We start from the raw sequence: 21,629 nt of genomic DNA on the forward strand, positions 1-21,629 counted from the left end.
GTGTGTATATGAAGGAAGGGGGCTCTAGGGAAAAGACGGTGAGTGGATGGGAGGGAAGAATGGTTAATACTTTCTTTGGTTTTAGGTCAATTTACTGCCTGGGTAGGGTGGAAGGATGGACAGAGGGGACTGCAAGCTCCAAGGAGGATTGGTGCTTCTTGATGCCAACTTCTCTTCTTCAGAGTTCTCTTTTTTTTAATCTGTTCCTTGGACTTGGGGGGGGGGAGGGGAAGACGGATAGGGGAAGAGAAAAGAAGGCAGATACATTCACAGAATTCACAGTGCATGGGAGATACCTAAGGGGCTGTGGTTTTCAGTACTATTTTCCCCACCATCACCCTGAAGGCAAGACCAGGGAGGGGGGAAAAGGTATGATCTATGTGTCTTCTGCTTAAATCCCTCCCCAACTGCTGCTTGCAATGGCAAACCATTAACACCCCCACCCCCTTATCCCCAGTTAACACTTATCCCTGATCATCTTTTATAAAAGGGGGAAAATGGAAGAAAAATCTCCCTCTCCACCTTCCTTGCAATACCCTACTCCCCCCGCCCCCCCCGCCCAATATATCAGCTAATTACATTCCAGACCACTAGGAACAGTTCATGCTATTTTTTTCCTTTCTCTTCCCTCACAGGGTCCCCCAACCCTTTGATCTCTATGTACTTTTCTCTATCTCTTCCCTACCATGGGTATTTCCTTGCAGTCAGAACTCCAGCTGTCTTCAGGCACACATGGAATATTCCATCCTTGCCCCTGTCCCTGTGTCCTCCCCCACCTTGCTCACAAACCATTCCTGTCCTCAAATGCCCCCTCTTCCCTTCCCTGGACTGTTCCTGCCCTCCGCTGTGTGCCTGTCTTCTGAACTGGAGCGTAAGCTGTATGTACATCATCTCTTTCTGATATCTACCCCCCCACCCCATTCCCTTGCATGCATGGGATATTCCTGCCCTTTGGGCCTCCTGCCCTTTCCGTGTTCTTTGTGAACAACATCTCTCTTCGGCCTCCCCCTTCTCGCCACCCCGAAAGTGGACTCTTCCTGTTCCCCAGAAGGACTCCACTGCCACAGCTGTATCTTTGATTGCTGACTATTTTGGCTCCCCCGCTCCCCCAACCAGAATGGTTTGCTCTGCTTCGCATCAACCGCCTCTCCCCTCCCCATGCCTCTCCCTGGGGAGGGTCAGTCTGCTGCTGCAGCCCCCAGCAGAGGGAGAGAGGAAGAGGATACAGCTGGGAGCTGGACTTCCCCTTTTCTCCAATCCCTTGCGGAGTGGGGCAGGGAACTAGGGCCCTGCTGCCCGCCCCCAAACCTGCTCCCCTTCACAGCTCCTAGTACAGCACGGCCCGGTTGCCATGGAGGAAGACCAGCATGTCCACGTGCTCGGGCGTCAGGGCTTGGCGCTTCGCATGGATGGCGTCGCCGGCACTGCTGAAGAGCCAGCCGGCGGGGACTGAGGTGGCCGGAACCCCGAGCAGCTGGCGGGCGGCCCGGGCCAGCAGGGGGTACTGGGTGTGGTGGGTCTTCCACCACTGCAGGGGCTCCTGGCCCAGGGCAGAGGCCTTGCTGGTCTGGAAGCTGGCCGTCTCTTGCTCCGCCTGCTGGTGGGCAGAGCTGGTGGCCCCGGCACTGCGCATGCTGCACAGGTCGCCCAGGAGGAACTCGATGCCAGTGTCTTGCTTGGGCAGCTTGGCAGGCGGCGAGGCCACGTCAGGCAGGCTGGAGGCGAGGGCCGCCGCTGCCGGCGCCTCGGCCAGGCGTGACGCTTCCGTCTTGAGCGAGTGCAGGGTCTCCACCCGGTCGGCGTGGCTCAGGAAGTCCAGGCCCCGGAAGCGGGGGTCCAAGGCGCAGGCCAGGTTCAGGGCCTGGTTGACGTCCGGGCTGGAGAAGTGCCGGTTCAGCTCCTCCTGGGCCGCCGCTTTGGCTTCGAGGGCCAGGGCCGAATCCCACTCAGCAGCCACCAAGTGCTTGTAAAGGAGGCTGGTCAGCACGGGCTTGACTAGGGAGAGGCTGGAAAAGGGGTCTTTGGTAAAAGTTGAGGTAGCAATGGCCATAGGCTTGAGGACCTTGACTGTGTCCTGGAGGGCGGCCCAGTCCTGGGGACGCAGGGTCGCCTCCCCGTCAGGGCCGAGCCCCGCCAGAGCTTCGCTGTGCTCCAGTAGGCCTTGCAGGACCGCGTAGACGCTGTGCCACTTCCCCCCATCTCGAAGGAAGTGGCTGAGGTGAGCTTGGAGGAGGGGCTCCTGGGTCCACAGTTTCTCGCCCCGGCCTGCCCCGGCCAGCGCCCAGGAAGCCAAGCGGCGGAGCCGTTCCAAGGCACTCTGGGCCGCCGGCTGGCTCAGGGTGGCCTCCATGGCAGCTCGCAAGGCCTGCCCGATGCAAGGAAGGGCCGTCCAGCCGAGTGCTGCTGCGGCTTGCCGAGCGGCGGGGCCCAGGCCCCCCACTGCGTATGAGGTGCTCTTGCGCACCCCCCAGGCCTCGGCTGCCTCGGCGAGCGCCTCTGCCAGGATCTCGGCACCGGGCTCCTCAGGGACGGGGCGGCTCGAGAGGACCCGGGCCCGGGCTTCGAAGCAGTCGTCCACATAGTGCACAGTGAGCGTGAGGTAGGTGAGGGCGCTGCTATGGCGCCAGATGTCCAGGCTGAGGGAGCACTGGGGCAGGGCCCGCACCAGGTCCCAGATTTTCCCCTTGACATGGCCGTACATGTCCTTCAGCACCGTGTGGGCCAGGGAGGCGGCATCCGGGGGCTTGTAGCTGGGATCTAGGACGCCCAGCATCTGCCCAAACCCTTCCCCTTCCACCACCTCCACAGGCATCAGGTCCAGCACGATGAAGTCCGCCACGGCCCGCGTGGTCCGGCCGGGGGCGGGAGGCCGGGGGGCTCCGAACTCGCCCGTCCCCGTGACCCCTTTGTCGAGGGCGGTGGCTTGGGCCCCCACCAGCTGGTTGTATTCGCATCGGTGCTTGTAGATGAGGTGCTGGCGCAGGTTGGTGGTGTTGCCGCTGTAGCTCAGCCGCACCCCACACAGCTTGCAGATGATCTTGCTCTTGTCCAGGATGCGGCCGTAGGCGTCCCCCTGGAAGCCGAAGAAGGTCCAGTAGCGGCTCTGGGCCCGGCCCAACCCCACCAGGTTCTGCGTCCCTTCCAGCAGCGGGAAAGCGCTCCCTCCCGGCGGGGGAAGGCCTGGCTTGTGGAGGGGCAGGAGGGAAGAGGCGGTGGCGTCTCCACACAGGTACTGGGTCCGCGAGGATGGGGCGTGGGGGGCAGGAGGCGATGGTGGGGTCTTGAGGTGCAGCTCCTGGAAGAGTTTCATCAGCAGCTCTTTCTCGCCGAATTCGTATTTAAAATGCTCGCCTGGGGGGGGAGAGACGGCAACACAGAGGGAAAGCCTTCCCACATCTTTCAAGGTGCAAGGGCCCCAGTTCCCAGAATGGTTCCCTCTCCCGTTTCCTACTTGAGAGGAGGAACCAATTGTGGCAAGACAGCCCACCCCCCCTTTCCTTTTTAGCGGCCTCGAACACCTAAGAACGACCTTTCACCAACTTGGTGCCCTCCAGATGTTTTGGAGTACAACTCCCAGCATCCCTCGCCATTGGCCGTGCTGGCTAGGGCTGATGGGATTTTTTTATTTTTTCATTCATTCATTCATTTCATTTCTATACCGCCCAATAGCCAAAGCTCTCTGGGCGGTTCACAAAAATTAAAACCAAACAGCACACAATAAAACAATTTAAAATATATAGAACATTAAAACCACAATGTAACAATACAACCACAATAAAACCTAGCAGCAGTGCAGGAGTTTAAAATACAGATTTAAAACAGCAAAGCTAAAAGTTTAGAAAGCTAAACTGCCTGGGAAAATAAAAAGGTCTTCACCTGGCGCCGAAAAGAATACAATGTAGGTGCCAGGCGAACCTCACTAGGGAGCTCATTCCAGAGCTGGGGCGCCACAGCAGAAAAAGCCCTCCTCCTAGTAGCCACCCACCTCACTTCCTTTGGCGGGGGCTCATGGAGAAGGGCCACTGACGATGATCTTAAGGTCCAGGCAGGCACATATGGGAGGAGGCGATCCTTCAGGAAACCTGGCCCCAAGCCGTTAAGGGCTTTAAATGTTAATACCAGCACTTTGAATCGGGCCCGGAAATGGACTGGCAGCCAGTGCAGCTGAAAAAGTACTGGTGTAATATGAGCTCGCAGGCCAGTCCCTGTTAACAATCTTGCTGCCCTATTTTGGACCAGCTGAAGTTTCCGGACCATTTTCAAAGGCAGCCCCACGTATAACGCATTGCAGTAATCCAGACGAGAAGTTATCAGAGCATGGATAACAGTAGCTAGGCTATCTCTGTCCAGATAAGGGCGTAGTTGGTATACCAGCCTAAGCTGATAAAAAGTGCTCCGTGCCACTGAGTTCACCTGTGCCTCAAGTGACAGTTCTGGATCCAAGAGCACCCCCAAACTACGAACGTGATCCTTTAGGGGGAGTGCAACCCCTCCAGAACAGGTTGGATATCACCTAGCCAGGCAGATGAACCACCCACTAACAGTACCTCCGTCTTGTCTGGATTGAGTTTCAGTTTATTGGCCCTCACCCAGTCCATTACCGTGCCCAGGTACTGGTTCAGAACAGCCATTGCCTCACCTGGTTTTGATGAGAAAGAGAGGTAGAGCTGGGGGTCATCCGCATCTTGATGGCACCTCAGCCCACACCTCTGGATAACCTCCCCCAGCAGTTTCATGTAGATGTTAAACAGCATAGGGGATAAAATAGAGCCCTGTGGAGCCCCATGGCACAATTGCCATGGCACAGAGCAATAATCCCCCAGCACCACCTTCTGGAATCGGCCATCCAATTAGGAGCGGAACCACTGTAGTGCAGTGCCTCCAACTCCCAACCCAGACAACCTATCCAGAAGGATACCATGGTCGATGGTATCGAAAGCCACTGAGAGGTCCAGGAGAATCAACAGGGTCACACTCCCCCTGTCCCTCTCCCGGCAGAGGTCATCCCACAGGGCGACCAAGGCAGTTTCCATTCCAAAACCAGGCCTGAAGCCCGATTGAAATGGATCTAGATAATCCGTTTCATTCAAGAGTGCCTGGAGCTGTCCTACAACCACCCGCTCAAGCACCTTGCCCAGGAAGGGGATGTTGGCCACTGGCCTATAATTATTAACATCCTCTGGGTCCAGGTTAGGCTTTTTCAGGAGTGGTCTAATTACCACCTCTTTCAAAGCGGCAGGCACCACTCCCTCTCTCAAGGAGGAATTTACAACCTCCTGGACCCAGCCGGACATCTCCTCCTTGTTTGATTTAATAAGCCATTAAGGGCAAGGGTCAAGCACACAAGTGGTCGATCGGACTTGGCCAAGCACCTTGTCCGCATCCTCAGGCCTCAGTAACTGAAACTTATCCAATAAAACTGGACCAGACGGTGCTCTGAACGCCTCTACTAATGGAACTGCATTGATCATGGTGTCCAATTCATGACGAAACTGAGCGACTTTATCTTCAAAGTGCCGTGCAAACTCGTCACAGTGTGCCACCGAGGGTTCCACCATCTCTCCCCCTGGCCCAGAATGTAACAGGCCGCAAACCATTCGGAAAAGCTCCGCTGGACGACACTGAGAAGATGCAATGCTGGTGGGAAAGAACTGTCTCTTTTCCACCCTCACCGCCACAGAGTAGGCTTGATAGTGGGCTCTTACCTGTGTTCGGTCAGACTCAGCACAAGTTTTCCTCCACCTGCGTTCTAGCCGTCTCCCCTCTTGCTTTATTGCCCTCAGCTCAGGTGTATACCAAGGAGCTGGCTGGCCTCTGCTCAGAGGGAGAGGGCGCTTGGGTGCGATCGTGTCAACCGCCCGAGTCATCTCTGCATTCCACAGAGCAACCTGGGCTTCAACAGGAGCACCAGCCATACCAGCAGGAAAATCCCCCAGAGCCCTCTGGAATCCATCGGAATCCATTAATCTCCGGGGGCGGACCATTTTAATAGGTCCCCCACCCTTGCAGAGGGGGAAGGCTGCCAGGAGTCTAAACCTCAGCAGGAAGTGATCTGACCATGACAAAGGGGCAGATGTTAATTCCTCCACTTTCAGATCACCATCCTCCTGCCCAGTTGAGAAAACCAGATCAAGCGTGTGTCCTTTTATATGCGTTGGGCCAATGACATGTTGGGACAGCCCCATGGTTGTCATGGCGGCCATGAAGTCCTGAGCCGCCCCAGATACAGCGGCCTTGGCATGGAAGTTGAGATCCCCCGGGACCATGTTTGGAAGTCCAAAACATCTGGAGGGCACCTGGTTGAGGAAAGGCTGCCCAAGAAGAACCCCTGTCCCTATGAGGAACCCGGGGGCCCCCAAGAACACAAAAAGGAAGGACAGAAGCAGGAAGCGTCTCCTTGAGGGGAATGCAAGAGGTGCTCCACACGCACATCCTGCTAAGTAGCAGCTGAAGCACAGCTCAGTGCCAGAGCCCTGGCTTTGTCTGCAGAAGGCCCCTGGTTCAATCCCTGGCATCGCCACTTAAAAAGATCAGGTTGCAGAGGCCCCAGTCCCCGGCGAGCAGCTGTCAATCAGAGAAGGTCAGGGATATACAGAGAGTATGCAGCTGCCCGTGGAGCCTCCTTGGATTCCTCCAGGGAATCCCCACTGTTATCCTGCTACAGGGGAATCCTATGGAGGATTACCTTCTATCTAATTGTCTTCCCACCATTGGGAGGGGCAAGCAGCGTGCAGGGGATTCCCCGCGGTTCGCTCCCATCTCAGATCGGAAATAGCAGTGGGGATGCGGGCCGCAGGGGACTTGGCTGGCACTGGCGAGAGCGCCCGCTATTCCTAGCGCTGGCCAAGTCTTCCTTCGTGCACCCCCCGCCGTCCGTGCTGGGGCCGGTGAGAGGTGCCTGCAGGAGGCGCCCAACTCAGTCGGTGCCAGGAGCGGCCACACTTCTCAGTGTCAGCTGAGTCCCTATCTGGAAGCCTCTATCGGCATGGAGAAAGGAAAAATGGGCGGGACATCAGTGGGTTTGGCGACACCCACTGACATCATCCAGCCCACCTTATGTAGTTCCACACCCATGGAATAGACACTACTAGACCAGATGGACAAATCAGTCTGACCTGGTATAAGACAGCATCCTAGATTTCTATGAACCAAACGCCACAGATGGGTGGATGGTTGACTGGATTCTGATTCTCACCACCACCCAACCCTGTTACGGGTTGATCAACAGGGACCCATAAACCTTGATCAACAGGGACCCAGAAACTGCCCACCTTGCCTGCAGCGGGCAGTTCACATCTGCAATTGCCGTAACCCCGCAGCTCGCTTGCCTTGACATGGAATGATGGGCTCAACTTACAGGAAGCCAGATTCCGACTGAACACCAGGAAAAACTTCCTGACCGTTAGAGCAATACGAAAATGGAACCAGTTACCTAGGGAGGCGGTGGGCTCTCCCACACTGGAGGCATTCAAGATGAGGCTGGACAGCCAGCTGTCAGGGATGCTTTGACTTCGATTCCTGCATTGAGCAGGGGGTTGCTTAATTAACAGCTAGCAGAAACAGGGCTGTCTCATCGGTGGCACCTTCTCCATGGAATCCCTTTGAAGGGAGGCTAGCCATCCCAGAGTGCAGGACATGGAGTAATGGGCTCAAGTTACAAGAAGCCAGATTCCGGCTGAACACCAGGAAAAACTTCCTGACTGTTAGAGCAATGTGACAATGGAACCAATTCCCTAGGGAGGTGGTGGGCTCTCCCACACTGGAGGCCTTCAAGACGAGGCTGGACAGCCATCTGTCAGGGATGCTCTGACTTCAATTCCTGCACTGAGCAGGGGGTTGGACTCGATGGCCTTGTAGGCCCCTTCCAACCCTACTATCCTATGATTCTATGACTTGGGGTTTTGTTTCTGGCACCATGCTGAGCTTTTGGAGGTGCTCAAGGCACAAGTTCTAGGAGGAGGTTCCCTCACTCTCCTCTTCGGTTCCAAGCCCAGGAGAATTAGGAGGGTGTTGTCTTGCCCCCTAGAGTGGGGGGAGAGGATTGCCACGGCGAGTGCAGCAAGGGGATTTTTGGACCCCTTGCCAAGATCTGGTCACAAGGGGTCAGTTCTGAAAACGGCAGTCAGTCAAGGGATCAATTCTCCAAACGGGGCATCAAAATATAAAGCTGGATGTCGGCTTGACAGTATCTGGCAATACTTTACTTTGGAGGTGCTGGGAAAGGAAGGTGGGCTGTGGGGTGCACATATTCTCCCCTAGAGGCCTGTTTGCCCTTTTTGGGGAAATGGGTGGACTGGGAGTGAAGGAATATGACCACAGGCCAAGAGAGCACAGCATTCCTGGTCATACAGTGGGGACAGAAGTCCAGGAACGAAGTCCACGGTGGGGTAACATTTTATGGCCACTGTCAGCACTGTGGAAACTAAGGGACAACACATTAAGCCTCTTGCTAAATGCACCCCCAGACTCATTCGTAGGGTCATAGGGTGTATTTAAGAAGATCATAGCCCCAGTCGTTTGGCTAGCAGACATTCTATGTCCCTAGCCAAGCTGGGGAGGGATCACAGCACAGTGACAAGAGAACCTGCTTTGCATGCAGAAAGACCCGAGTTCAGTCCCAGGCATCTCCAGTTAAAGAGATCAGGTGGCAGATGATGGACAGGACCTCTGCCTGAGACCATGGAGAATGGTGGTCAGTTAGAGTAGCCAACATGGGGCTAGGCGGACAATTAAGTCTGGTATAAGGCAGCTTCCTACGTTCTTATAAAAAGCCGGAAGGAGAAGGAGACAAGAGAGCATGCTAGCACAGCCTTCCCCTAACCTGGGGCCCTCCAGCTGTGTTGGACTACAACTCCCATCACCCCAGCAGGGCCAAATGCTGGGGGTTGTGGGACTTGTAGTCCAACTCGCCGGGGGGGAGGGCACCAGGTTGGGGGAAGGCTGTGCTAGGATATCTGAAACGCACTCCCCCCCGCCTCTGCCTACCCAAGCGCAATCCCAGAGTGCGGGCATACTCCTCCCCGATCCACACCAGCAGCTCTGTGTCGGCAGGTATGGCTTGGCAGACCCGGTAGTAGATGTAGCCTCGGTACTGGAAAACTGTCAGGTTCTGCTCATCCTCGGTGGAAGCGCATGCCACGTATCTGCAAGGAGAAAGGGCGATGAGTCACACCCTGGGCTGGGGCATGCGTCATGTTTGACTCGTCAGTGGATGCACCAAGCGAGAACCACTGCATACACCTCCAGGGAACTGCCAGCCCACGGTCGGCAAGCAGCCTCGAAGCCGTCCCTGATGACTAAAGAAGCGTCTACCCAGGTGGGCAGACTTCAGGCCTGTGGGATCAACGTTTTTTTTTTTTACTAGAACCTTGAGATGCACCAACCGGAGCCTGGCGCAAAAGACATGCATGCCGAATGAAAGGATTCCGAGCCCAGGAATTTGTTGCTGAGTGCCAGCACTGGACAGTGCCACACAACCTTTCTATTCCTGAATAGCGGCCCAAGCCAGCCTCCCACAACCGGGTGCCCTCCAGATGTTCCAGATTCCAAATCCCATCTGCCCCAGCCAATGTGGCCAATGGTTAGGAATGCTGGGAGTTGTAGTCCAACCCATCTGCAGACCACCAGGCTACCCTGCTTTCTTCATTTCAGCAGCAGACTTTAGGGCAGTGAGGGTAGGGAGAGTCACTTTGCTACTGCTATTGCTAAACAACTGAGAACCAGAAATTGTTGCTGACCTGCTCTAAATCCCCCCGGGCTACTACCAGTAGATTCAGATCCGCCCCTGACCTTGGGTATAACTCCAGCATGCTGTGGGGGGCTTCAAAGGGCCAAAATTCACTTATGTGTGCGCTAAGCTGAGCGATGGAAATTCCCCTCGCTGCTCTTACTGGGCCCCTCTCCCAAGTTGCTCACCTCATCCAGTTGGACTTGGAATCATCAGATGCGTCGACAAAGAAATAGGAGCCGTTGTCCCGCACCTGAAGAAGGGATGGAACAATCAGGAGAAAAACAAAAGCTCCACTCTCACCCACAACTTCCACCCTAAACCTAGAAATTGCCCAACTTCACAGATGATCCCATGGGATGAGGCTTGCAAGCGAGTGGGCAACGTTCTAGACTTAAAAACGCATCCCGGTATTCCTGAAAGAATAGGTTATGATCTGGGTCCAGGAAGATGGTGCATCTGTGGCACATCCCTTCTCTATTACCCCCTATAAACTCTCTCTAGACCTGGTTTGCACAACACGACAGCCCACTGTAGCTTTATTTACCCACGGGGGCTGTTGTGTCCTGCAGGCACCATTATTGCATGGCATCCGCGGACACCAAGCTTGCCGTGTGGTGCAAACACAGGTAGCAGGGGTTGTTTGAGGGTTAGACAACCCTCAAATAACCCTAAAACAAGTCATGGGTTATGTGAGGGTTGTCTAACCCTCAAATATCCCCTGCCACTTGGGCTCACATGACAAGTCAAGTGCCTGCAGGCACCATGCGAAAATGGTGTCAGGCACGATGCGACAGCCCTCGTGTGTAAATTAAACCATGGTGGGCTGTCATGTCGTGTGAACCAGGTCATAATCTAAGGTAGATTTCGGGTTGGCTGAAGGCAAGCGAGAGCCGAGACTGGAAGAGGCTCACATGGTAAGGGAGAGCCACCTACCGTGGACCTGAAAAACTCCATATACCTCAAGGCAGGCAGTGGGCAAACTTCAGGGTTGTGGGACCTACGTCTTTCTTCTTTCTTTACTAGGATCCAGGGGTCCAGCAACCAGAGCTAGGTGCACAACAGTGACCTGGAGGGAGGGAGGGAGGCGGTGCCAGATCCAAAATGGCGGCTAACGGGGTGGAGCCAATTATGACACCCCATGAACCATACACCGGAATGCCCTGCAGATACACATATGAACCAAAATCTACTACAGATCAGGGATTTATTTATTTATTTATTTTCTATACTGCCCAATAGCCGAAGCTCTCTTTAATGAGAGCTTTAATTTAATGGCCAAATTTGTGTGTGCGTGAGTAGGGGTCTTTTTGGTGTCATTATTGTTCAACTGCTGGGAGTCAGAACCCCTTGCAGTTCTACTGCAAATCATGCCATGATCCATCAATAGATCCCCATCTACTTTCTGCCCACCCCTGCCTGAATTTCCTTGACTCAGCCAATTTAATAGGGAACCTTGAAAAGGTGATTATTTTTCATCTCACAGAATGCATTTGCTGCTACAGTAGTGTGGAAAGCATCATGGACACTTGCAGATTTTTTGTGGCATGTTAGTGGAAAGTGATGAACTCTCTGCCCTGCATAGCCACACCAGTTTTTTTTTAAATCAACTCCAGCACAGTGCAGCGAGCATTAATCAAACAATTTTCTATATGCCAAACAGCAGCAAGGCTGCCTTTTTGTAAATCTTTTGCTCAGAGGCATTTTATTTTCCTCTCTCTCTCATGCACTCTCTCTTATGCGCGCTCTCTCTCTCGCTCTCTCTCTCTCTCTCTCACACACACACACACACTTATTTAAACTTTATTTTATCTCCCTCTTGGGATTGCACTTGGGTTGGCAAAAGGGGTGTGTGTCTTTTTCTCCTGCCTTGAAGCACACAACTGACCATGACACTGGGGTGTACAGTGGTTAGGCTGTTGGTCTTAGATTGGGGAGCCCTGGGTTCAAAGCCCCACTCAGACAGAAAGCTTACTGGGTGACCTTGGGCCAGGCCATCCATTCTTTTTCCAGCCTAAACCACGAGTACTTCCAGACAGACGGGTCCTAGAGCTACCCATCAAAAAAGCCTCATGCAGTAATTGCATCTTTCTTCAGACCTTAATGGATTTTTTTTTTCATGGTAAGGAAAAAACAAACCAGAAGCAGCAGTGGGAAAACCTGGGAGGGTTACAAATTGAAGACGATGTCTGGATCCCCCGAAAATTCTGCAAATGAGGCAGGGCGATGGCACGATAAAAGGTTCATCTCGAAGCACCCCATCTCTTGGGGTTGTTGAGAGGCTGAAATAAGGGCGGCGGGGAAATCCTCAGGAAGGATGAATAGCCCAGTAGCGGAGCTCATGCTTTGCATGCACAAGGTCCCAGGTTCAAAGCCCAGTTTTGCTTGCTCAAGCTGTAGACCAGCTGCTAGAGCACACAACACCGGCCTAGGGGGACAAAAAGTCTGACCTGGTATAAGGCGGCTTCCTGGGTTCCTATGCTGCCCCAGGTCTCTTGGAAAAAGAGCAGGGTAACTTAACTCCACTGGAGGCTGGAGGGTATGATTTTGGTGGGGCTGTGATTCCATTCTGGGTTGCAGTCAGAAGCAGCCACAACTCTAAAGGAGCTATGCAGGGTGCTGAACCCTATCCACCAAAAATGGGCTCAGCACCTTGGACAGCTCCTTTAGCATTCTGGCTGGTGCTGCCCGAAACCCAGAATGGATGCACAGCCCCCCAAAATCGGACCCACCAGCCTCCACTGCTTAAATCAAAACAGACAGGCATTTAAAACAGAAAGGAACAGGTGCAAATGGCCATCCTTCCCATCTGCTCAGCATGGACAGAACAGGCATGATTATCGTTGATCAGATACCCTTGTCTTGGGGAACGCAGGGAAATGTGGTTTGGAGCTGAGGTTGGGAACCTTTTTTTCTGGCAAGGGCCACGTTCTCTTGCGGGTAATCTGTCAGGGGCTGTCTGGGTGGGGCCAAAGCCAGCAGTGGGCAGGGCCAGAATCAAACTGGCCTGTCTCTGGCTGCCCCTGTTGAATGAGGTGAGGCAGGTGGCTACTAAGGAGAGGGGCTTTTCAGCAGTGGCACCCAGTTCTGGAACGACAGCCCAGAGAGGCTCGCTGGGCGCCTATGGTCTTTTCGGCATCGGGTGAAGACCTTTTTGTTTGCCCAGGCTTTTTAGCCCTTCTGTTTTAAAAATAGTGTGCCTTTTTAGATCTTTGCACTGCTGCTGGCTTTTATCTTGGTTCCTATTTTGGTTTTATTCAGTTTTAAACTTATGGGTTTTATACTGTGCTTTACTATGATGTCATATTTTATGGCTTGTAAGTTTTGTGAAGTGCCCAGAGAGTTTGTAATGTAATAAATAAATAAATGGGTGGGGCCAGAACCAAAGTGGGCAGGGACACCCCCTTTTCTCTCTCTTCCTGCAACCCCCCTTCTCCCTTCTCTTTTTCTGACACATACACACATCTCTCTCTCTCTCTCTCTCTCCCTGCTCTTTTCCTTCCCATGCCTCTGTCCCCATCTTCCCCCCTACCCGCTGGCCTGCCAGAGGAGTGACAGATCACTCCTGCCAGAGGCCTGAACTGACCTCTCCGAGAGGGCTGTTTAAATTAGGCCAAGGGCTGCAGGCTGCCCACCCCTGGTGTGGAGGACAGTCTGAACTGAGCCTTTGCATGTGGAAAGATCCTTTGGACCAAACCAGAGAAGAAATGATTAAATCCCTGCTTCTTGTCTATTCTGATTCCATTAATTATCAGTGCCCCCCATCCACCCATTGATGCAATTAGCATTTTTTTTAAACCTGTTCCTTAAATGCAAAGAAGCCTAGTTGGCCACTGCAAGCCAGAGTCAGGGTGGGCGGATGAAGCGTGCAGAAGCCCTGCCCTCCACCCTAACACTGGTGCGGAGAAGGGACAGCTTTAGCAGATGGTGCTTGCCACACTGGACTAAGATTTCCCGCACCTTGATCCAGGGCTGATCTTTGCACCGAACAGCTCGAGCCTACGCAGAGTTCAGCATTCACATAACCATGTCTGCCTTTGCTGTTGGGCAAGGATGATGTGATGTGAGGCCTAAAACACCCTGAGGGCACCAGGTGGTGGGAAGCGATGACGTTGTGAGGCCCAAAAATAAGGACACCACTTACTCACTGATGTTCTTGGTTTCATAGTAGCAGGCGGTCAGTTCATGGTCTACTGCAGCCTTCTGCAACACAACACCCTCTGGCCGTGCCAGACTACACCTCCCATTATCCCCAGCCAAATGCCAGCTTGGGATGATGGGAGATGGAGCAACACATCTGAAAGATGCCAGGTCGGGGAAGAGGAAGCCTCCGGGTGCACAGAGGTTTGTTCATTAAGCCTCACCTGTTTTGAGTGTAGCTCTTCCTTCAGGGGCACTCTTAGGCACAACCAACTTGAGACTTCAGTGCAGTATTTTTATCTCACCTTTTTAGTGTCATGATGGTGCACACAGCTTCACAACAAGCTTGACGAGGGGGTTAGGCTGAGAGATGGTGACTGGCCCAAGGTCACCCATAAGCTTTGTGGCTAAGCAGGGAGTTGAAATGCTACACCAGGGACGGGGAACCTCTTTCAACCAGAGAGCCGAATTCAATTTCGAAGAAGTTCTCGGGGGCTGCATCCCAGTGGTGGGTGGGGCCAAAGCAAAAGGGGGTAGAGCCAAAAATAACAAAAGATACCAGCAGATTGTAGCTTAAAGCTCGTACTGCCAGTAACTAAAAACTGCACAAAAGGAAGAAACCTCCCAACAACAGGTGGCCAGAGGAAGGGTATGTGGTTTTGTCCCCTAGGCCTGACGATCTGCCACCCTGCACTGGATCTTCACTAGCTTTGCAATGGACAACAAACTGCAGTATAGTCAACAAGTTGTCATCTATGCCATTTGCATGGCCAAGATTTGGAGGGTATGCGCGCGTGCGTCAGAATATACTCTTCTGAGAACCTAACGTAACTTTTAAGAAAGACTCTAGTCCTCATGATTGTGGGGAATTTTAAAAAAATGTGTGCTAGCCATGTCAGATATGCTTCAAAACTAGGAATAAGTTAGGTGAGTGTGTGTGTGTGTGTGTGTGTGTGTGTGAACAACACACCTGGGCTTGGAGCCTGGGTTTGGATATAACAGGGAGCTCCCCTAACAAACCAGAGTCTGAAGTTAGGATTTTAAGGTGGTTTTCCATTCCTGGTTTGTAAGGTGAGCAACAAGGTAGGGTCCAGGTTTGGATAACAGGAAGTTTTTGCTTTCTCATTTCTTTCTGGCTTGTTTAGCTGCTCCTGCTGGCAGGAAGGGAAAAGTGGGGGCGATTGGGCAGCACACAGGAGCATGTTGCTTGTGAACAGTAAGCCAGAATTCCCAGAAATTCTGAGCTCATAATTATGTCTGAATGAAGCCCAATTGTTAATTAATTATCTAGCAGCTCCATCTCTTCACTGGTGTAGACACGACCTGTTTGGGGCATGATTTGCACTGTGGCTCAATGGTCCAGTCTACATCTCATCCCATGCCCCATTCTGTTTAGTATGCCGCTTCCCTTTGTCGCAAAGGAAACCTTGCCAAAGGCTCTCATGTTACAAATATAATTAAACCAACAAAGCCCATTCGGTTAAGTCTCACTAGCATGAGCTTAAGGTCCCAGGGCATAGCTTGAAGGCACTTAAGACAGCCACCTTGCAGAAGCTAAGCAGGTTTGGGTCTGGTCAGTGCTTGGAGGGGAGACCACCTGGGAACCGCACGTAGGCACCTTGAGTTCCATGATGGAAGAAAGGTGGGATATAAATGTAACAATAAAATAAATAAAATATAAATGAGCTTCAAGTACAGCCAGGACTGTTTTTTTGCTACCCAGCTTGCAGAACTTTGGTACGGAAATTTTCCTCTTTCTTAGAAACAGCAAGCAACCCTTGTCAGCTGTCAGTAAATAATATTCCTAAGGCATAGCCTGAAGGCATATGATGCAACAACCTTGCTGAAGCTAAGCAGGCCTGGGTGTGGTCCGGGTGGGAGACTGCCAGAGATCCTTAAGTTCCATGAAAGAAAAAGCAGAGGTTCAATGGCCATTCCATAAGCCCTGCTGGGAGACCAGCTCCTCCTCTCCCTGAACTATTTCCAGCTGGTCATTATAAGGACCACTATTTAACTTTGAGAATGGGGGCCTCAGTTTGCTTCTCTGTCCCCTCTCTTCCCTCCCCTCCCCTTTTTCCTCTTGTGTTATGTCTTTTTGATTGCAAGCCTGCAGGCAGGGACTTTCTGAGAGCCTTTTCAGCTGAGGAGTAGAGTAAAAAGGCTTTAATTAAAATATACTTAAAATATTGCGTTGCATTTTTGATACGTAAGAAGCGTTTACATTTTCTTACTGTGTTTATCCTTGAAACAGATTTGCGGTAATAACTGTGATCCTTCTTTAACAAACAAGGAACTGAGGAGGAGGCAACGTGCTTCGTCCATGGTGAGTGAAGCAGCCAGGTAATTTTAGACCCTGGACTTAACGAGCTTACAGAAACCCCCTTCTGACAGCCATGTGTATTACTTCAGTTGTAAACCACACAGCTAATGGTTCTCTTCTCTACTCCCTGCCATCCCGGGCTTTGAAAGAGATTCTACATTTCTGACAAACAAACAAAAACCTATCTGCCAGCCTGGATAAAATAAAGAGAGAAATGCTCTGAGCATGCACAGTTTTGCATTTTAAACTCATTTAATTCATAGCATTATCATGACTACAGGAAGAAAACGGACTTGGTTTCTGCTGCCCTGATCCTAAATATATTTACTCAGGAATAAGCACCATTATGTTTCAGGAAAAATATGCGTGTGTGTGTGTGTGTGTGTGTGTGTATGTGTGTGTGTGTGTGTATATATATATATATATATATATATATATAGTTATATAAAGTTAAAAAGAGCAACTGTAACTATTCCTTAACTAAAATGTTTAAGGGCACAATCATATGTATTGTTAGCCAGACAAAAAGTCCTACAACACTCAGCATTCCCCAGCAGGCATGCTGGGAGTTGTAGGACGTTTTTCTGTCTAAAACTGCATAGGATTGCACCCTATAAATAAGAAGGATGCTGCACGGAGCAGCATCAGGCCTGGTGGGCTCTGGTAGGCCCGTTCTGGATCAGGTGCTCATGTATGGCCTGTTTACTGTTGCCTCCATCACCTGCTGCTCTCTGGTTGGTCATTTGGGGGCCCCCAGGGCTGCAGGAGCCCTGAACTTCAGCCCCGGGGTCCAGCTCTAGTGGTCCCCCTACCCCAGTCTCCACAATTAATCTCCAGACCAAGGAGAGATTTCAACTCAAGTTGGGCCAGTTATTGTGTCCAGCGAACATGGCAAATTTTATGTCAGGGGTGCAGAACCTCAGGCCCTGGGATCAAATCCGGTCTGCCTGGGGTCCCTAGGAGGCCATGCCTCTTCTTCTGGCCCCACCCCTTTCCTTGAAAACCAATCGTTGAACGGTTTCCCACCTTTTGCAGTTTTTCCACCCATTCTAAAATGGCTCTCCTAAGGCTTTGTTACTGGCAGTAAGGTAAAAGATGGTGCTATTTTTGGCCCCACTCTTTTTGCCTTTGGCTCCACCCACCACTGGAATGTGCCCCCCTCCCCTCCGAGAGCTTCTCCGAAATGGAATTTGGCCTTTGGCCTGAAAGAGGTTCTGCCCCCCTGTTCTATGTTGTTGGGGGTGGAGTGGGAGAATCGTGGGTCTTACCGCCCAGGAGTAACGGGTGCAGTCGCCATGGGCTCGGACCACTTCCCCCTCGTAGGGTCCAAAGATGCAGCCACGGGGCAAGGCTGGGAGAGCGCTCCAGACCCCAAAGCCTCCTTGGGAACGCTCCTTGACCACAAGTCCCTCAGGCAGGGAGAGCAACGCCCGCGATGGAGCCCTTTCTGGAACAGGCGCGTCGGCCACAAAGGTGGGGAGTCCATGCTGCGGGCAGGAGTCCCGGAAATAAAGGCGGCAGTCTTCACAGACTGAGGGGGGGAAAAGAGAGATGTTTGCAAAATGGCTCCTGCCGGAACCCCAGGGATTGGTGGCAACCTCACAGGACCGTTGTGAGGATTAAAGTTGGGGGGAAGATCCTAAGCTCCTTGGGGAAATGGCAGGAGCTACATACAGAGATAGATAAATACATTGACAAAGATGCCACAGCTCAAATTCAAAGATCGAGATGGAGAGAATGCCACATAAGTGCATGCATTATAGTACTTGCCCAACACCCTACCATTCATCCTGCTCTGAGCGGCTGTCCATCTAAACCAGTCAGTCTGGGTCCCTCCAGATGTTTTGGACTTCAACTTCCTACAGCCCCTGCCAGCATGGCAAATGGCCAGGAATGCTGGGACGTGTGGTTCAAAATATCTGGAGGGCTCCAGGGTATGGGAAGGTGGCCATGGCCTCCCTGGCCCATACCAAAGAGTGCCTCAAACTCTTGGTGTTTGTGTCATAGAATCATAGAATAGTAGGGTTGGAAGGGGCCTACAAGGCCATCGAGTCCAACCTCCTGCTCAATGCAGGAATCCAACTCAGAGCATCCCTGACAGATGGCTGTCCAGCCTCGTCTTGAAGGCCTCCAGTGTAGGAGAGCCCACCACCTCCCCAGGTAATTGGTTCCATTGTCGTATTGCTCTGACACTCAGGAAGTTTTTCCTGATGTTCAGCCGGAATCTGGCTTCCTGTAACTTGAGCCCATTATTCCGTGTCCTGCACGCTGGGATGATCAAGAAGAGATCCTGGCCTTCTTCTCTGTGACAACCTTTCAAGTACTTGAAGAGTGCTATCATATCTCCCCTCAGTCTTCTCTTCTCAAGGCTAAACATGCCCAGTTCTTTCAGTCTCTCTTCATAGGGCTTTGTTTCCAGTCCCCTGATCATCTTTGTTGCCCTCCTCTGAACCCTCTCCAGTTTGTCTGCATCCTTCTTAAAGTGTACTGGACACAGTACTCCAGATGAGGCTTAACCAGTGGTGAGTAGAGGGGAACTAGTACTTCCCGGGATTTGGAAGCGATGCTTCTATGAATGCAGCCCCAAAGAGCATTTGCCTTTTTTGCAGCCACATCACATTGTTGGCTCATATTCAGCTTGTGATCGACAACAATTCCAAGATCCTTCTCGCTCGTAGCGTGGTTGAGCCATGTATCCCCCATCTTGTAACTGTGCATTTGGTTTCTTTTTCCTAGGTGCAGAACTTGGCATTTGTCCCTATTAAATGCCATTCTGTTGTTTTCTGCCCAGCGCTCCAGTCTATCCAGATCACTTTGAATTTTGTTTCTGTCTTCCAAAGTATTAGCTATCCCTCCCAATTTTGTGTCATCTGCAAATTTGATCAGCATTCCCTGCACCTCCTCCTCCAAGTCATTAATAACAATGTTGAAGAGCACTGGGCCCAGGAATGCGCTGGGTGTCACTTCTGGCCATCAAAGCACAATCCTTCTGTAGGCAGGCAGATCTGCTCCCTGCGTGTGCATGCATAGGGACATCCTCGAGCATTTAGCCTACTAATTTATCCCATGTCATAGACTGGGGACGATGTAAAGGCAGTCTGGGGAAGTGCCACTCAGCTGATCACCTGCGACGAGTAAGAAACATCTCCAGGCGACCAGTCAGAGAAGCCTCCCAAAATATGGTAGTTCCTCTCCCCCCCGCCCCCCTCCTTGGTTAGGCTAGAAATCACTCACACGGGCACTTGTGAGCAAACGGACCAGTTACTTCTGTGGACTTCTTCGCCAAAAAAAAGGGCTGTTGATATTTAGGATGGGGCAAACACAAAAGTTTTACTTTAACTCACAGAGCAGCTCATCCTCCGAATGGGTGCAGGCATCCTCAGCTACTTGCATGGTGTAGTGGGGTGGAAAAGCCTGTAATGTAACAAGGGGGAAGAGTAGAAATTCATTATGCTGTCAAAATACTAGATTCCCATGTCCCCCCTCAATTCACACCACTCCATTCAAAAATGTCCTGACTTCCCTGCTGAAACACTACACTCCAATCCTGACACCTGAGAGACCCCCCCCATCAGAGAATCCCCTGTCCCTTGCACCCAAACCAACTTCGAGCCTCCCCGCAAGTAACACTGACTCTCAGTGCCAACCTCTCCCCCTATATCTCCTACCAACTTTCACTTTCTCCTGCAATCCTGACCTTCCAGCATCCCCTCCTGCTAAACGAGGACCCCCACAACTTCATAGAGTCTCTTCCACAGGCACAACCCTCAAAGCGAAGCCTCTTCCTCTCACCCAGCTGCTAGATGTCTTGCACCACTACCCTTATCAGCCTCAGCCAGCGCATGGTCAGGGATAATGGGAGCTGTAGTCCAAAACTTCTGAAGGGCACCAAGAAAGCTGCTCTAACGCAAAGACGATGCCGATATCACTCTGATCCCCCCAATTACAAATCCCCCCATACCAGCCACTCCATGACCCAAGTACCGACTTTCCCCTCACCTTGTTATCCTATATCCTAACCGGGTTAATAAATAATAAAAAATAATATCAACTCCCCATTCCAGCTGTTACTCGCACACCCCAACCCTGCCAACCGAGCCCCACGCCCATGATCAGCCCCCACCAAGTCAGGGCCGATGCCAAGTATCAGACAGCCACAATGAACTGGGCATACTCCCAAGATCACACCTCCTGCTCCCCCAGCCACAAATCTGATCCTGATCTCTCCCTCCCGCGCCCCCACAATGCTGCTGCAGCCGCGACTCCCCCCCCTGCACGCAAGCCCTACAGACGAGCCGCCACCCGCAACACCAGCGAGTCGATGCTGCTTCCCGCAGCCCCAGAGCTGTCGCCGCTCGTTTGCCCCCCGCCTCGCCGTCGAAGACCACCCCTCATCCCCAGCCCGCCCGCTGCGATGCGGGAAGAGCCCCCGGCAAATCGCGGGGAGGTCTGGCCCTCGCGTGCTCCTCCCGCACGACGCCCATTGGGGCGGAGCTGGATCGATGCCGCTGCGGCAGCTCCGCGTGGGAGGGCGCGCGGCGGCGGCAGGGGAGGAGGAGCGCGCGCGCCCGGCGAGGGCCGCGGGGGGGCGTCCCGCGCGCGCGGCTCTCCCGCCTTCCCCGGCCGCCCTCCCCGCTCCGCGGACCTGCCCGCCGGCGCCCTCAGCCGCGCCGCCGGTCCATCTCGGCTCGCGGGGGCGCAGCCGCCTTCCTCCCCTCCGCTACCCCGCGGGTGACAGCTCGGCCTCGCCAATCGTGGCCCTCCTGGCGGCAGTCCCGGCCAGTGAGAGCCTTGCCGGCGTCCCGCCCTCAGCCAATCAGGTGTCCTAGCTCTCCGGAGGCGAGGCCGGGGCAAGACGGGCTTGTCGAGTCCCGGCCAATGGGTACGCTGGAATCAGGGAGTGGGCGGGACGAGAGGGCGGGGGAGAACGGGGCTTTTCGATGGGCTGGGAGATGATGCTCTCTCTGTCCCGCTGGGGGGGGCGGGCGCATAGAGAAGCCGTTGGGGCCAATGGGAGAGAAGGGGCGGGGCAGCGTCTCTCGCAGTAAGAAAAGAGGGGAAATGCAGCTGGAGGAGGCGGGCGCAAGGCTCTAGCAGCCAATGAGGTTGGGAATAGAGAAGACCGTTGGACAATGGGCCAACTCTAGGCCATCCTCTAGGGAAGATTTATTGGGAGTCCCTGCGGTAGGAAAGGCGAGGTGTCAGTGAGAGCTCGTAGCTGAGGGGGGAATGTTGGGAGGGCGCCTGAGTAACCCTGGAAATGTATTAATGTTTTGTTGTTATTATTGATATTAATAATTATTATTGTTTTGGGGGTAGGTGCAAGCCACTGAATACAAAGGGGTTTGTTTGTAATCATTTTTAGGCAGCCTTCAGGGATGATAGGCTCTCAAGACAGGGTGCAAGACAAAAGCCACACACAGTGGAGCCGTTATAAATGGA

General features: G+C 52.9%; 1 protein-coding gene across 2 annotated transcripts; it reads right to left on the reverse strand.

Moving 5' to 3' along the window:
* Positions 1–89: 89 nt before the first annotated feature.
* Positions 90–20,914, reverse strand: LOC146341235 (E3 SUMO-protein ligase ZBED1-like). 2 transcript variants are annotated; one of them, XM_084805053.1, is made up of 6 exons: positions 20,833–20,914; positions 19,532–19,601; positions 17,456–17,718; positions 9,916–9,980; positions 8,986–9,143; positions 90–3,351 (listed from the first exon to the last, which is right to left on the reverse strand). In XM_084805053.1, the coding sequence occupies exons 2-6, from the start codon at positions 19,578–19,580 to the stop codon at positions 1,328–1,330; spliced, it is 2,559 nt and encodes an 852-aa protein (XP_084661179.1). In that variant the 5' UTR covers positions 19,581–19,601; positions 20,833–20,914; the 3' UTR covers positions 90–1,327. The 2 variants fall into 2 exon arrangements, with proteins under 2 accessions (XP_084661179.1, XP_084661180.1); XM_084805054.1 differs by lacking the exon at positions 20,833–20,914 and adding an exon at positions 19,980–20,036.
* Between the last annotated feature and the right edge of the window lie 715 nt (positions 20,915–21,629).

The sequence above is a fragment of the Heloderma suspectum genome, chromosome 6 (genome assembly GCF_057233095.1).
Source record: "Heloderma suspectum isolate Gila_16-S chromosome 6, 16-S_ref, whole genome shotgun sequence".
Taxonomy (NCBI): domain Eukaryota; kingdom Metazoa; phylum Chordata; class Lepidosauria; order Squamata; family Helodermatidae; genus Heloderma; species Heloderma suspectum.